The following is a 17,236-nucleotide window of genomic DNA, read 5'->3' as shown; positions in this document are numbered from 1 at the left end:
ATACTGGTTGTGTCACAGAATCCCATAACAAAGAGGTTCTTTTGAATGGAAGATCCTATATTTGAATAAGCACTATCAGGTTCTTTTACTATCTTTGTGAAATGGAAGTTTGTCGTTCCCTATTCCTTAAAGGGCACTTTTTGAGACAGTATATGCAGTGTTATATGCAGGATATTTGGCAGAGGTCTTTATCCAACTTGAGTTACACTGTGATAGGATTGCGTTACAAAAGGAGTAAAAATAGATATGAACAAAAAATATAGGCTGAACTGAGATAATTCTAGTTTGTTAAAACGAAAGAATACCATTCTCAAAAACTTAACGAGATAAAAAAGACAGACAAATCGACTAAATATATAAGTAGGATGAAATACGGACACATTTTTCACCATTACCAACACTAAGACGAAGAAACGTTTAAATATTTTTGAATAACTTGCGTTCAAATAAAAAAAAGCCTTTTTACAATGAGCCAAATAATCTAAATGCTTAATTAAAGTACATATCCGTATGCAGGCCTGTTACTGTCCCTTTAAAGACGGAGCGGAAGGAGAATCAAGCGCCCGCGTGTCAGTAGCCAATGGAGTTTTGCAAAGCGTCCTATGGTGACGTCACCCCCGGTGTGAGCTGCCGGCGGACAGAAGCGCAGATTTCAGCTGTGGTCCCTTTAAGTTTATTTCTCCTTTGTGTTACAATTTACTACATGCAACACCATGGCCTTCGATGTCAGAAGGTGAGTACTGCAGGTGCCCGTGTCCATCCCCAGAATGGCCTGGGTGGCTTATTCTTCATCTGTGGAAGCTTGCTATGTGAGGCGGCTGACATTAGACATCCCCTGTGGAGACTGCATTCTGCAAACTTGCAGTGCTCCTTTTGTATAGAAAAGAAATTATTATGACGAAATGCATCCCGTACTTTGATTTATAACGAATAAGTATGCGATTCAATATCAAAGAAACACGTCTGATCTAAAATCTTTGAAATTGGGTGAAGTGTCTAGGGCTGCAGACAGATCTAAAAACTAGTTCATTTATGGTTCATTCAGGGGATCGCAGAAACAGTGTTGTGGGAGGGCATTTATTTTTTCCTTCTGTCTCTAGGAGCTGATTATTTCTTTTGAGCATTAATTTTTGAGGCTGCATTTGAGGTTTCATTTATTTTGGCTATGTTGGTTTTTGTTTTGCATTGCAAGTTCAAAATTGCACAATGAACTTTTGAAAATCCCAAATATCTTTATGTACGAGAAATAAAAACGTATCACGCTGTGAAGTGAGTCGCTTTCATTACTGTGACTCTGAGTGGAAACTGCGCGGTTTTAGCATTTCAGTTCATCAAAGGTAGAGGATGCTGTTTTGTCGCTGGTGAATGTTAATGTTTGTCCCTTTTACCCCATGTAGCTATGATTTTATCTATTGAATGTAAGTCTTGACTGTGTTCATGTGGTTTACTAGTTATTTCCAGATCTTACAGCATCTATCTGATTTGAATACCTTGAGAATTTTGAGGGTGTATACAGTGCAACACGTATACACATAATTGGAGCTTGAACCACATTTTAGTTACGCTAATTAAACCCCTCTGTCACTAACTGGGTTCCAGTGCTACAGTGAACTCAAGTGAATACACAGAAATCAAATGAGATACAGGGTCATCATGGGTGGTACATAATTATTGATTGTTAAAGACTAGGTCTTGAGAGGCACCTATTCTAAAGGTTTTCCTCAAATAACAAATGTTTAGAAGTTACAGTATATAACTAAAAGAAAAAGTGAAAAGCATGTTCCGTGTCTATAGATTATAGCTAGTTGTAGCTTTGTGTCTAGTACTTATATTTTTAATTTTTCAATGATCAACTATTAGAATAACTGATACAGAAAAAAATCATGAGGGTATCAAATGGCACTTGGAACGCTTCCCAGTTATTATTTGCTTAAAGCACAGTGGTCCTAATGAATCATTAGCATACATCCAGGATCCTAGTAGGAAACAGGAACTAGGATATTGCCACGTGTTCAAAGCTTAGCACAGGTGAGTGATGAATTAGTGTCTTACCTCAGTGTGGTGGCTGTTCTGTAGAATGTGTGAAGGACAATGGCATTCATTTATCGTTAGTCCAAAACAAATAAAAGCTTGCATTACCAGTTTGACTTCACATTACTATAGCCATTAGTTTGGAACGGTGGTAGTCACTCTTGTAAATGAGTTTTTCAAGTGTGCTCTTGTGCAAAATGTGACGAAGGGGCTGTTTTACACCTTTTGTGTGCCCCTGGGCTACAATTCAATAGGCTGCATTTACGAGTTGCAATTAAGAGTTTCCTGCACTGGAGCACTTTCTGAGAGTGAGGGCTGTAGCTCTAATTGTTAGCATTTGTTGAAAGGGAAGTGTCTGTTTGGATAATGTGCTGTTTAGCCAATGTCAGATGTCCTCTCCTGGGGAAATGGCAACAGCTTGTTTTTGAATGTGCCAATTACATAAGAATAAATTGGTTCAAAAATCCTGAAGAATCTGCATGTTAATGTTTAAGCTTTAGAAGTTAAAACTGAGGTTGTGACCTCTGGGTAATAACGGATCCTCTGGCCCAGTTCATAAGTATAGGGGTATTAACCCTGCTGTCTGGTGTCTTGGCTAAATTCCACACAGGGCTTGTACAGTCTGGCTTCAGTAGATTCATTTCTCCCTTCTCTGCTGATTGACTGTATTAGACTTGTTTAACGAAATAACGAAATCTTGTTATTATGCGATTTTAGTTTGCAGGTTGAGTTTTACAGCTATATGATTAATGTATTTGTACATTGAGAGGGATGATAATATATGATTATACATAACACGTGGATACCAAAGTGATGGATATATTCAAATAATTGTGAGAACTGGAAATCTGTTGTTGGCCCAGTGAGCCGGGATATTCACTAAAACTCTCTTATGCGATCATATATGAATGCTTTCAATTTGACACATTTTAGTGTTTGAACACAGCCTGTTCAAACCCAAAAATAAGCGGATAGAAATGTTAATATCAAGCCATGTCTTAAGCAGTGCATGAATCTTACCAGCATTAGTGCATTGTGTAAGGTGAGGTCAGACATTTTGGGGCTATTTCTGCCTCTTTGTTGTTTTTGGAAGCTTATATCATAGAAGCTCAGGTTTTAACAAAACCTTATACAGTATGTCTGAGCATTCTGAGCTATATCAAGCATTCTGGTGCTTACATTTAAGGCTTTAAATGGTGCATCCCTGGTCCCCTGAAGGTGCTACTGCGGTAGCACATTCCTGGTGCTACTGCGGTAGCACATCCCAGCAGCCATATCACCCTGCAACTCACAACTGGCAACCCACTGAAGCTAAGCAGGTGTGAGCCTGGTCAGTACCTGGATGGGAGACCTCCTGGGAAAAACTAAGGTTGCTGCTGGAAGAGGTGTTAGTGGGGCCAGCAGGGGGCGCTCACCCTGCGGTCCATGTGGGTCCTAATGCCCCAGTATAGTGACGGGGACACTATACTGTAAACAGGCGCCGTCCTTCGGATGAGACGTAAAACCGAGGTCCTGACTCTCTGTGGTCATTAAAAATCCCAGGGCGCTTCTCGAAAAGAGTAGGGGTGTAACCCCGGTGTCCTGGCCAAATTTCCCCCCTGGCCTTTACCCCATCATGGCCTCCTAATAATCCCCCTCTATGAATTGGCTACATTACTCTGCTCTCCTCCCCACTGAGAGCTGATGTGTGGTGAGTGTTCTGGCGCACTATGGCTGCCATCGCATCCTCCAGGTGGGGCTGCACACTGGTGGTGGTGGAGGGGAGTCCCCATTACCTGTAAAGCGCTTTGAGTGGAGTGTCCAGAAAAGCGCTATATAAGTGTAAGCAATTATTATTATTATTATTATTATGTCTTATCTTAAGGTGAGACTAAGCTTTGTGGGTAAAGGGTAATTTGGATTGCTGCCCGAGGCAATCAAATACGTTTCCAAGTCACTTCTGAATCTTGCTTAAAGATGCACCTTTCATATGGTCTTTGCTAAGTAATGTCTTTTGTTTGAACTGTTATAACTCTGGTATTATTTGTTTTTATATATCTTGTCTGTTTTGTCTTGAAGTGCAAACACTTTGGAGAAAAGTACTTGCTAAGTCTGATGGACATCCTCCAACCAATTTGATTTTGGTTACGTGTGGTTATTTGCTTACCAATCTCTTTACATTTAGCATTTTCAGTTTTCAGCTCGCTTAAAACGAATTGATCCCAGAGGTTTTTAATGGTTAATTAACAAAGACCCGCAAGAGTAACCTTCAGTCATTAATTGTAACTAATATGGATATTGAATTGTATTGAAGGAAGAGCTTGTATGTGGATATACCGAATCAGTTTTCAGTCATAACCCAGTGCTGTGTATCTGGGGAACTTTTCTGACTGTTTGTAGTGTCCCCCCCAACCCATGTTAAAACATAGGCATATATAAGATGCTTTGGATTCTTTAAAGCTCAGTCGACCAGTTGAATATTTGCTGTAGGTGGCAAATTAATCATGAAAATGCAAAAAGCTGTTTAGTCTATCTGTAGAAAGATCTCTCCTTGTGTGGGTAAGAGTTCCGTATTAGGGAAAACCTTTGACTTCTTTCATTCTGTCGCTGCTCAGTTAAAATAAGCCTGGATGTTGAATAATTGTGTGAGCCAAAATTGGGCTCAGTTGTTTCTGTTCAAACTACCACACAGGGCAGTTATCTGAGCATGTGTGAACCTACTCAGTTTTTTTTGAGAGACTTCTATTGGTAATGAATGACAAGCGCCAGAGAAATCATCTCATTTGTCTAATTTAATTTAATGGGTGTTCACCTTCAGGTGTTGTTTTCTCCGATGTCTCCTCGTCTGAAGTCTTTTTCAAGGTTAATTTTCTGTGGTTCAGTGGCCTGAGGCGTAGATGTTGCCTGTTCGCTCTGCCAAGGAGCGGTAGGTACCGGCCTCCCTCAGCCCTCTCATCTGAAGGTTGATGAATGCGGATCTGTAGGCCGCACCTGCTTTCTCACCTGAGGCGGGTGTTCCCTTGTTACAGTGAGCCATGCTAACGGCTACAGAGACTGTCAGTGTCTGTCTTTTGCAGATTTTAAAAAGCTCTCTCGATCTGCTTTTGTTTTCTGTAATACAGGCCAATACATTAGAATGTCAAAATTGCACAACATTTGAAAGCAGAACCACTTAGACTTTTAACATCAACATTTTTGCTTTCCAGCATCATGTTAAGGACAAAGTGAATTAACTATTGAATATTTAACATATCTCATGAATCATAGCAAGGCTAGCTTGTTTTTTTTAAAAACACTTATTAACCTAAAATATGTTCCTTGTAACATCTATATATACAGTAAGTAGCTTCTTTCAGTTTATCTTGTTAGTCTAGGGTACCGTAGTGCTGCTTCTGCGCTATTTGCTGAGGAATTAATTGAAAACATTGAATCAGTGGTCAAGTACAGGGGCCGACGGGGACTGATCCGTTCAGCAGTTTGGTCTATGTCTTGAAAACTGCTTTTATTCAAGATGTCTTCTGTTTATTTTGCCTGGATGGGAATTAAATATACAGCTAGTCATGTACAGTGCGATATTTCCAATTTAAGCAAGCAGTTTGTGGCTGTGGTTTTTTTATAAATTAGATGTTTAATGTGTTGTTAGAGAGGAAATTGCAAAGGTTTCTGGGAGTGCTGTTACTTCCCAGGTCTGTGTCAGAGATATTGTGTCGCAGGTTTGCCTAACGTCCTCAATTCTGTGGTTCAGGAAATCTCATAAGTCTGAAATAAAGTAACTATAGCAACACAATTTTGTTATGATTCTGTTGTCAGAATGCATCACTTCCTCCTGCAACATACATCTTTTTGGATTTTTGTGTCTTCCCTATTTGTATGATGTAATGTCAAGTGGCGAAGTGGTTTTCAAAATATTTGGGTTACTTTTTTTTGTGGACTGCTTCAGACAAATTATGAAACTGCTAAAAGAGTTTTGGCGAACTGTGTCTTATACATGTGCTCCTAACGAGATATCGACTACTGCCCACACATTTCTTTTGCAATAAATAGGAAATAGCTTTGGTTCTTTATCAAAAGAGTCCGATTGATTAATGATATTAGAGTACTGAGTGTTTGAATACAGATCTGTAGCAGTTTGGTGCCCACTGCCTGTTGGGGTCACAGCTGGAACAGAAAGAGAATGCTCAGTTTAGGATTGTTCTTTGTGAGACAATATGGTTTTGAGACCTGAGGAATGTTCTTTAAAAGTGAGCAAGCACTATGCGAGCTGACAGTTAAATTTACATGTTGTGGAGTGGCAGTTTGCCCACAGTGGAAAACAGGAAGACTTGTGTGCAGGCATGGGAATTTGTTTCACGGTATTTAAAATTCACTCTGCAGTTTGTTTCATTTCATAATGCGTATGCTGACATGAAACTGTACATTATAGAGTTTTGTGCAATTGTGTCAACAGCAATCTAATATTAAAAATGCATTATTAGAAATAATGATGCATTATTTCTTCAGGTTTACAGTACAGTAATTTCACGAAAGGTCATTGAAGATTTCTTCTTATTCGGCTCCTTTGGAATATAAACAAGTGAAGTCTGAGAATTCTTGTTAAGCAGGTATGGATAGTAATGTTAGTCTGTGAATAAAACTGAATGACTGAATGTGAGGCTTTAAGCAAAATAGTGCTTCAAAAGCCTAAGACAAAAGTTGGTTTCATAAAATGCATGATATTTTATATCACGTGTTAATAAGAACCGTGACAGGATTTTACACATCTTGAGATGATTGAGATGGCGATATTGCCCCCTGTACCAACTGTTTATTTGTTCTGTTACCAAAGTGTAGCCACTGAACCTAAGAGACTACAATAATTGGACCACTGTAAATCAGTAAATCAATGACTAGTTACTACATAACTAGACCGTTACTACATAGTTGCATTTTGTTTCCACACATTACTGGGGGAAAAAAAAGATTTTTTGCCTGTCGATTCAGTGAAACGCCATCAAAGTTTGGGACACAGCATTTTCAGAATTCGCAATTATTGGATGTTCTTCTCGCCATAAGGCGCAGGACAGAAGGGTCAATATTTGTCACAATAAACTGCTTCCTGCACGTGCTCGTGGGTTTGCACAGGATGGGCTGTGCACGTTGCAGAGCACGCAGGAGAGGTGTTCACAGCCTTCTGGGAATGGGGCTGCAGACGGCGCACAGCGAGTTACGCTTCTGTTTTAGTCCTGGTTTTGTATTTTTATTTGGTTTTATGTTGTGAAAACTCAAAACAGCATAGAGGATTGATTAAGCACATGTTATGTGTTGAGCAAGCATTGCGTGTTAGACAAGAAATTTTAAAACCAATAGCGTTTCACCACTCTGCAGTGTTGAACCTGGAATTGCATTCATTGGAATCCATTCATTTATTATTAGCTCTCATAGTAGTAGGAATAGTTTTATATTAATCTAGCTGCTAGCTTGATGATCAGTTCCCGTGTGTTTTACTTTAAAGGCCTGCAGTCATTTGGTGTTCTCATGCATGCTTGACTGCTTTAGTGAGCACACTGGAGTCGTGGTTAACCAGGAAGGGGCTGCCACACCAGACAGACCCAACCTTGTCCGTGACAATTCCTGGGAATCGGGAAGTTCGCCGTGTAAACACAGGGTCTGACTGCTGTGCTGCCTGATGGTGCCTTATTCTTGTCCAGACTGACTGCCTTTTGGAGTATGGAGTGCCCTGACTGTGTTGAAATGACCTGCCACTCAAAGGGAAGGACGTTCCTAGTTTGCTCAGTGAGCTTGGTGTGTAAAAATACCACCCTTGTCAGCGGGTGTCTCTGTCAGAGCTCTTGCATGGTTGACACTGATATTACTTTTTGCATTGCTATTTTGTCATAGCTGTGTTTGTGTGTGTGTGTGTATATATGTATAATTTATGTGGACAATTGTTAAGCAGCTGCTGTGGTTTCGATTGGTTATCATATATCCTGCACATCTCCCAAACCCCATTAATTTATTGACTTGCTTTGGGCCTCCTGTCATCCTGTCAGTGGTTTAGATTTGTGTTTGTCAACTGGGGGACTTGAGAGTGGCCTTGAATCCAGCTTCCACGCAGTGTCCGGGCACATTTCTCTCTTGCTCCTGAGAGAGATATCCCCTTGCTGACAGTTGGTGGTGAGGCTGTGTGGTGGGTGATGGTTCTGTTTGTAGAGCTTGAGGATTACAGCTGGCATTATAAGGCCATGCTGGTTTATTTCTGAATTGTTGTCTTGGCTACAGAGGGAAATATTGTCATAGTAACAATAAGCAGTTCCTAATGAGATGCCCTGCTCTTTTATGAAAGCTGCAGTTTGTGACTTTGACCCAGCGTCAAAAGCTGAACCTGAAAGTGCTCATTGGGTTTTTTTTCTCACCTTAGTGTTCTTTGAAAATGTTACAGTGGCATAAGATGTGCATGGTAATATAGACACAGAAACAACACGCTTCTGTTCCATGTTACAAAAACAAATGAGCAAAAAACAATATGCATTTGGTACGTCAAAAGTCCTGGTGGTACAGTATATGTTTTCCTCCAGTTGGAAAAAAATAATTAAAACAAGCTACAAAATTAATTTGTGCTGGTTATAACTGTATTAAAACCACAGAGTGGCAAGTATTTCTGAGTTTTTGAAAGGAACTGGTGTATTTTAATAAAGAAAATGTGACTGTGTGCTTTCTTTTGGAATGTAAGTCCAGGTAGCTGTACAGGATGAGCAAATCAATGCTTCCTTTTCCATAAGCCTGGGGTCTTCAGCAAACTGTTCCATGACTGAATGGAGTGGCTATCTTGTAGTAGCAGCTCAGTCACTGTTTATGCAGGGACTAGCAGGGAACAGTGTGTTCTGAGGAGTTTTCTCTCTGTGCCTAGAACTACAAAGATCACCGGTTTCTGTGCTAAAAATATATTTGCATTTCCCACTCTATAGTAAGAATAGCAGCGGAAAAATCTGACATTCAAATGTTGTGGCAGCATTTAAGAAATAAAAATCATTTTAATAAGAAATATGGAATGATGAGTTTCATGTTCATTGTAATTGAAAGGTTAGCTGTGTAGTCGCTTTAGTGATCTAGTTAGGGTTATGTTTTGTTATGGAAGTTGCAGCTAAAATCTCTGTTATTTTGGCTTAAGACCAGATGTCCAGATGTAAACAAGTCTCATATGGGGGTACTGGAATGACTTTTACAGAAAACTGGGTCGTGACAGCTGCTTAATTAACTTTCTGCAGAACCTTTAATTAGAATTTGAATATTGATTAAATCCATATTCATACAATCTTATCTAAAGCATTTTCTTAAACTACCACTGGAGAATACAGACGAGGCCATATTGATACCTTAGCATTGTAAATATGAAGCCACTGCAGAGAGCCTTCCTCTCAGAAGCATCGTGGTTTCCCGAAACGTTGCTGCCTCTTTATAATACTTTTTTTTGGTGTGTTGAATCTTAGTTTCAGATGTGGAGAAAAGCTGGAACAGCCTCCTTTATTTTTCATTTGTTATCATTGCTTCCAAGGAAATATGGATTTATGTATTTGGCACTTTTTCTCACTGAATAGAATTTTATTCCCTCATCCAGTCTTTTCTGGGCACATCTACTTTCACTTAGTGATTTGGTGACTCCTCCCAACTTTTCGAGGCAGAATGCTTTAGTTGTTATTAATATCCCCAAAGAAATGTAGGAATGCAAACTACAAAAAAAAAACAACAAATCAGCCAAGGAAGTACTGCAAATGAAAGTACCCAACTGAATCCCAGTCAGATGTGAACTTGGATTCAGAATGAAAACTGTCGCACAGTATTGAAGGCAAGCAAAAGATGAGGGTGTATTAACAATGAGGTCTTCCCTCACACCCAGAGCAGTCATCTCCCTCTAGAGCTAGTGAAGTCCACATTGGAGCAGGGCTGTAGTACAGCAGTCTCTCAAAGTTTTAAGACCCTGGGAATCTGATTACATTGACTCTGTTTAGGAGACCGTTTGTTTAGTTTATTAACAGTTTAAGTGGAATAACTTAATGAAAGACCCTGGGGTATTTAAGGACCGGAGCTGTACACGTTCACAGTTGGAGACACTGGATGGCTACGAACATCGGCTTTGTGGAACCATGCAAATGCGATATTCAAAAACTGCTAAAAATACCTGGCATTTCCAATTTGAGTAAAAAGTAGATTAAACTGCCCGTCTGTTCTCAAATGTGTGCTGCAACTTGGTGAGCAGAGTACAGAGGGCTAGAGGGCTGTGTCTTCCGTTTCCCAGCGCTCATGAGAACAGGCTAATCCAACCTGCGCGAAGGAGAGGGGGGCTTGTTTTGAGACGCACAGCGGGGGTGTGTGCTTGGACAGGAAGTCTCCCTGCTTCCTCTCCGTCTTCGCCTTGCGTCAGCCTGGATTAGTGTAGTGGAAGGAATCTGAACAGATGTGGATGTTTGGGATCAGGAGGGAGTATAAGGTTCTGGAGAAGAGAGTTCAGGCCAAAAAAGGGAAGGCTTAGAAAAAGCAGCAGTGTGTGGGGATTAAATAGTTCTGCAGTTGAGCCATTAGAACAATTGCAAAACAAAAAGGATATATTTGGCAGTTTTGTCTTTTGTCATTTATTCCCTTGACTTTATTTTTGCCGGATGATTAAACTGTATGGGGCTTGAGTCTTTTTTTATATGAAGTCAGCTGTGCTCATTTTTTGGAAGTTCTTCATTTGTTGCTGTTTTTAAGTCGGTGTATGGTGCAATTCTAAATCTTGTATTTTAAGACACCCATTTAAGTGTCGGAAACTTAAGATTGTGTCCTGCAAGTGAACTCTACACTGCCATAAAAAGACAATTGCTGACTTCAGTTCACAGCAACATTGAAAACATCCTATCTGTTGCTAAAAAGTTTGAAGTGTTGTTCTGGGACAAATCATGATATTTTACATGGGAAGGAGGAAACTAATTCAAGCTGACCAGAGAAAATGTTTTTCCACAGTAAATGCAAAGGGGGTAGATTGAGAAATATGAGTCCTTTTCAAACCCTCAGTAACAGTGCGTTCTGTTCTTTTGTGTGGTGGAAAAGGTTGAGTAAGTGTTGCCATATGTTCAGTGGTCATCTAAAGCTGTATGATGACAAACCCTAGGGTGTTTGCCCTTGGTCTATTGCTTAAGATGACTGCAATGGAAGATGGAAGACGGCAGACGGTTCCATTTGGTGTTGCACTAAGAGTAGAATCCTCTCTGACCATGTCAGTGTGGGCTGCAGTAGCCAGGGCTTCGGGTCCGCCACTGAAAGGGTATGGATTCGATTCCTGGGTGAGACACTGCAGCTGCCCCCTTGAACAAAACACTTCACTCGGACTGCTGCAGTAAAAACAGTAGAACACCCAGCTGGGTGTCAATGGGTGCAAATGATTGTTGCTTTTGGTTAAAAATGACAGAATAAATTAACTAGTCATAACTGATGGATGGAATACTAATATGCTCATACTTCCTTTTGGGGAAATTTCTCTTCACCTTTCTACAAGTATGAAGGATTTTTAGGGGGAAATGTACTGCACACCTAACTTGAAACAGATTGTTGTTGTCTCTTTAGCCCCAGGCCTACAGGTGGCTCTTTGCCAGACTGAACATTCCACAGCACTACAGTAATATGGCCGTGCTTCACTGGGAACACGGTGTGCTTTTACACACGGCTTGCTCGCAGGCACTCTGTTTACTTTCTGTCTTTTGTCTTTCTTGTGCCCCCACAGATTTGACATCTACAGGAAGGTGCCCAAGGACCTGACACAGCCAACATACACAGGAGCCTTCAGTAAGTGTTGTGCCAGAGCAGTGTGTCCCCACCCTGCCTGAACATACTCCCTAATGCAGGCACTCTGATCTATGTTTTTCTGTTTAAATGCTACACTGTCAGAATGGTAAATGTAGGAGTTACTGCTGTCTTAGTGACCTCATTACTTTTAATGCCATCTTCGCTCAATGGAAGTACAAAAATGGCCCCTTTCCAGCTGCTACTTTGTCTCAACTCTTAGCGGTAACAGATTGATTATTCATTAAGAACTCTGTGACACAGAGCTCTTGGTCATTGTCATTCGCATCAATGTCCTGTGCTGTTGCAAGCACAGGGGTTTAACTCTGTCTTGAGTCAGCTAACGGTCACCAGCTCTTCCTCACTGGATGAGTCTCAAGTTTCTGTACCTCCTACAATTGCATGGGAGTGGCCTGTGTATCTGGCAGCTGTAGAAACAGCCCCACCCTGAGGATGACCCAGATATTACGAAACCAGAAATGGAAAAATTACCGTAATATACTATAATGTAATTTGTAGATTTACCCTACTTTACAGCCCTCAAAATATGCAAAAAATGGCATGTTGGCAAATGCGAGTGACAATATCCTAGAGAACAGTGTTTCAGACCAGCGTTCGAGTGCGTTCCCAGGGGAACCGTCACAAAGAGGCTGCAGTCCTGCAGGTGTGTCGGTAGTCTTTAATGGTCAGTGAGTTGCCAGACCAGTGGGGGTCAGAGGTGGGGAAACCTGGCAGCAACACAATTTAAGACCGGTTACATTCTAAACACTCAGTTTGCCATTTGCCTTTCATGAGAAGGAATGTGTGTGTGTTTATGGAGGGTTTGCTGCTTGTTACTGGAATGTTTTATTAATATAGTAGTTATTATTTTTAAATATACTTCAGTTAGGGTTTGGCGGTATATTTTAGAAACTTAATATGTAAGTCTTTGTTACAGTCCTTGAGACTTCATAGATTGTATCATATAAAATATATTTTGTATTTTGCTCTTTTGAGTAAGATTGATAATTTTTACTTATCGTTTTCACATTTCACCGGGGTGGGCTGTACATTTCCCAATGCAGCAAACGTAGTTTATAATGTCGTGTTAATCCTCAAGTCACTTGCCCTGTTCCTCCAAGTCTGAGACGGCCACTCACATTGGCACAGAGCAGAGCAGGGCAGGAGAGGGACAGCTCTAGACATTGTGGACCAACCGTTACAAAGGAAAGACTGAACAAATTTGATCCGAGATCAATTCCAGTATTCTAGTCGTCAGTCGAACTCCATTTTCTAATAGCTTTACAGCACTTGTCCAACAAGTGAATGATCAATAAAGCAGGTGGTAACTATACATAGTTTTGTAGCATTGACCATGATTTTACATTAATTGTAAATGTTGACGTATTAGTGCATTGTGCATGATTTTAACAACATCCCTCGATTTAAATTATAGCCTTTGATTTACTGACTCTTGCGATGAATCTGTTTTGAGCCTCAAACAGAAGCCGTGAACGTGCCAGGTGTTTTCTGTCCCATATTTATCCTGCTCTGTTTCGTGATTCTGTAACTCTCCATTTCTTTGTAATTTACTTTCCCACCATTCTAAACCTTTGTTTGGGACACTTGTAAAGATTAAAAGCATCCTTCAAAGCATTCCCCTGTAGTATGTGTTCTGCCAAGTCGAGTAAGGAAGCAGTCGTTGGCACTGCGTACCAGGTTGCTTTCAGATGCTGATAGCCCTGATGGCTGTTTCCCAGTATGTGTGTGAAAAATGGAAAGGAACAAGCAGAGCTTAGTTCCATGTGGAAAAGTAAAAAGAAATGTGTGGTGATTCTTCAAGGAGACAGTGGAGCGGTGCTATGGAGCCAAACAGAGCAGGTGAGAAAGGGTGTCCAGACCCAAGGAGATTTGAGGGAGAGGTGTGAAGAGCTGAAACTTGTAAGAGAATGGAGAGATTTGCAAGAGAAAGTGTTCCTTGTTGAGAGGAGGTGGAAGCTGCCTCTCCAGTTTTAGGTAAATCTTGGCTTCTGATGTCTTTCGGAATCATGTCCTGGAATCGCTGAAAGGACATGAGCAGAAAGGTTAGTGGGATCATGGCTCAAATTGCAGAGATGGCTAGTAAAGATTTTCACATACTTCAGCTCAGGAACCATACTTCGTTACAGTTAATAAAGACAGAAAATAATCCTCTCTAGCTGGTTTAGGAAAGAAAGGTTACAACTAAGAGGAGACCACTTGGCCCATCTTGTTCAGTTTGTAATTTAACTATCTAAGAATTCCATCCACATTCCATAAAATATTCCAGCTACAACAGTAGCTGGTTCCTGTATGTAGTCCTCCGTGTAATACTGTCTCCTGTGTTCTGTACTGAATAGTTCTCATATAACATCCACTTGTGTTCCTGGGAGCTTCTGTTGTTGCTGATTTGTCCCCTGGTTTGATTTGATCAGTCCTTTTCCAGACTTATCCACGATTAAATTCCCTTGATCTTTCAGAATAACAACACACTCTTCTGGTTGCTCTCCATCCTTGTGTGATCGATAAATGTGAGGATGAGCACCTTAACCTCCAATCATCAGTGATATAAGAACCAGTCATCTTAAGAAGGGCCTTAGGCAATGTTGAGGAGAGACAGTTTCAGAATGCAGGGGGCGATGAACTTATTACTGTGATCCAGTCAACAGATGCATGAGTATAAATTGAAAATCGTGGCTTGTTTCAGTCTTTCTTCATCGCTTTTCTTTAAGAAGGATGCCAGGCATTGTTTAAGTCGTAACACCGTGTCTCTGCTCTGTAAGCCTGGCCCTCGGACACTCTGTTCTCCTTTGTGCACATATTCATACTGAGTTCTGCTAAAGTAAACTGCTTACAACACCATCGGCCTCAGTGGAATGCTTACATCTGGAAACACACTGCTTTGACAGTGTCTGTTCCTTCTTCCTTCAGCAACTAAATGAAGCTTTAAACAACATGAGTCATCTCTGTTCTTTAAACTTCACACACACAGTTTTTATTTAAGAACTGGTTTTGCCCTGCAATGAAGCTTGCACTGGTTTTGCTTTGCTCACATTTTGACTTTTTATGGACCTTGTTAATTTCATTTTGCTGTAGTCTTCTGAGATCTTTGTTGGCACAGCCCTGCATTTGATGACTGTGGAGTGACATCGCTGTTCAGAAAGGTGATTACGAAGTGTGTTGCAGTTCCCTAGCGGAAGTTATGTTCCTTCACATTGTTTTTCAGTGGATCATTCCTGGTGTTGTAATAATTATACAGTAGGTGTAGGTAATGCACTGCATGCCTTACAACCCGACTCATGAGTCAGGGAGTTGTTTTAGGGAAATTAGCTATTGCCTGATCACAGAATTATGAAGAAGAAGGGGGGTCTTTCTGTAACAGTGTATCATTTCAGTTCTTTTTTTCAGTGGTCTTAGCTCATAGCAGTTACGTCACCAAAGTTATCTAGAAATTCTTCATGTACCTCCTAGTGCTGCTCCAGCAGAGAACAATATTTCTGGGGGTAGAAGGTCATTATGAAGTAAATTACCCTCCTTCTGCAAACTCTTCGGGGAATCAAGTGACTGAGTTGGAAAATTGACAGTTTGGTATTGCAGAATACCATGGTTTGTTTTCAGCACAGTGCAGCAATAATGGATAGGCAGCCTGAAGGTAACAGAGGGGTCCATTAATGTACACATAGCAACCATCCAGTTATACCTGGATAAAAAATTCCATCCTTTTAACATGGGGTACTGAGACTGAGACTGCTGAATTTGTGTCTTAAATTTAATATGTGTTTTTTTTTTCCTCTCCTCCCCAGTTTCAATCTGCTGCTGTGTCTTCATGCTCTTTCTGTTCCTGTCCGAGCTCACAGGATTCATAGCCACAGAAATGTATGTATAACTCGGGCCACGTGCCATTAACAGTTCAGTGCTTACCCAGTCAGGCGTGTGAGTGTATGTACGTGCATGTGTGAGTATAGACACAGCTCCCCGCTGGATTAAAGTCAACATCCCACACACCAATGCAGTAGAACTGAGCAGCTTTCCTGCGCTCGCAATGTAAATATCCCAGGTGCAATTTAGCAGCTGCATCTGGCCCTATAGGGTACACAAAGTCTTGTTCCTGCAAACTTATTTGTCTTGGGTGTTTTGGACATATATTATTACATATGTTATTATTTGCTTTCAATATCTTAAAAACTAAACAATCATGCTACTGTTTTTGAGCACTTTTCTACATTATGAAATGTAGAAATACGTCTTCCTGTCTTCAGCATTTTGGAACAGTTAACAGAGAAAGAGCACTGATTGTCCTTCAAGTCAGATCTGTACTGTGTTATCTGAGCCTTTTCATCTGCAAGGTTCTGTTACTTCTGGTTTCACACACTGCTGCCTGGGCTGCTGTTCAATCTGAATGCCACTTCCCTGGTCGTCATTATGTACTCACAGTGCACGATCACAGGAAGACGAATGTGGCTCTAATAAGTCAAGCTCTTGTTTAATTTTTAGGTTTAAAAATAGTCTTTGCAAAAGCTTCAAAAGATACTCATGCTTGCTTGTTTTTTCCATCTGTGTAAGAGGGTTTGGATACGCTAAAAGAAATAGCTTTTCTTGGACCTTTTCTGTGTGAGGTTGCTGTGTTTATGGGAAGCAAACTTTTAAGATCTCCCAGGTGGAGCTGTTGCCAATACATTCCCTTTTGTTCCATGCAAATATTTAGGTTAGGCAGTTCCAACAACAAAGAGTTGGGGTTAATTTGAAACTTGACACTTCTATTAGACTGGTTAGTGGTTTGAGCTGTATTTAAGCGCTGGTACATAGATATTGAGGCAGCACTGGTATGTTTCTAGGCTCATATCTGCTTGGTTGTGGGCTTGAGTCCCTGCTGTTGAGGGACTGTGTCCCAGGGGTGCTCGTCCACCCAGCTATGTGATTAAGAAACAGCATTACTAGGAGTTAAATCCCTGTGATAAACCAGTGTCACATCCAGGGGGATCACATGCTCTCCAGTCCACTTAACTCCATGGAAACCAAGATGAGTTCTGGCCCAATTAGAGTTTCAACAGCTTGTCAGGACTTTTCTGTTTCGCCCTACATAGATACTGAGTGCACATTTTCACAGAAGAAACTGGATTTATTTTTGTGTTATTGATTCACATCGACATTGTCTGTACCCAGTTTATTACTGTGCCTTCTTTAAAATAGCAGCTTAATTCATTGAAACATTAAAATAAGATGATTCAAATATGCAAACAAAATGGCTGTACATACCCCATTATGTATACAACTGGGCATAGTTTATAGTTTCACTGTATGTGAAATATGCAAACATTTTGTTTAAAGGCTTTTCTAAAATGTAATTTGGCACAGTACAGAAAGATACACCCCACGTTACGCTATGTGCTTATTTACTGTGCCAGCAATTAACAATAAGAATACTCAAGAGTGAGGA

General features: G+C 40.6%; 1 protein-coding gene across 2 annotated transcripts in view; it reads left to right on the top strand.

The window, feature by feature from the left end:
• The first annotated feature begins 621 nt into the window (after window positions 1-621).
• The window catches only part of ergic1 (endoplasmic reticulum-golgi intermediate compartment 1), a 28,639-nt gene continuing 12,024 nt past the window's right edge, over window positions 622-17,236 (top strand). The window contains exons 1-3 of one of the 2 annotated variants that reach the window (XM_006632065.3): window positions 622-733; window positions 11,744-11,805; window positions 15,603-15,675. In XM_006632065.3, the coding sequence (XP_006632128.1) occupies window positions 714-733; window positions 11,744-11,805; window positions 15,603-15,675 (155 nt within the window). In that variant the 5' untranslated portion in view covers window positions 622-713. Of the gene's footprint in view, window positions 734-11,743; window positions 11,806-14,834; window positions 14,964-15,602; window positions 15,676-17,236 lie in introns of those variants that run through there. The other variant, XM_015349890.2, reaches the window with a different exon arrangement.

This window comes from Lepisosteus oculatus, chromosome 11 (genome assembly GCF_040954835.1).
Source record: "Lepisosteus oculatus isolate fLepOcu1 chromosome 11, fLepOcu1.hap2, whole genome shotgun sequence".
Lineage (NCBI taxonomy): Eukaryota > Metazoa > Chordata > Actinopteri > Semionotiformes > Lepisosteidae > Lepisosteus > Lepisosteus oculatus.
This window is presented reverse-complemented; position numbering and strand designations above follow the sequence as displayed.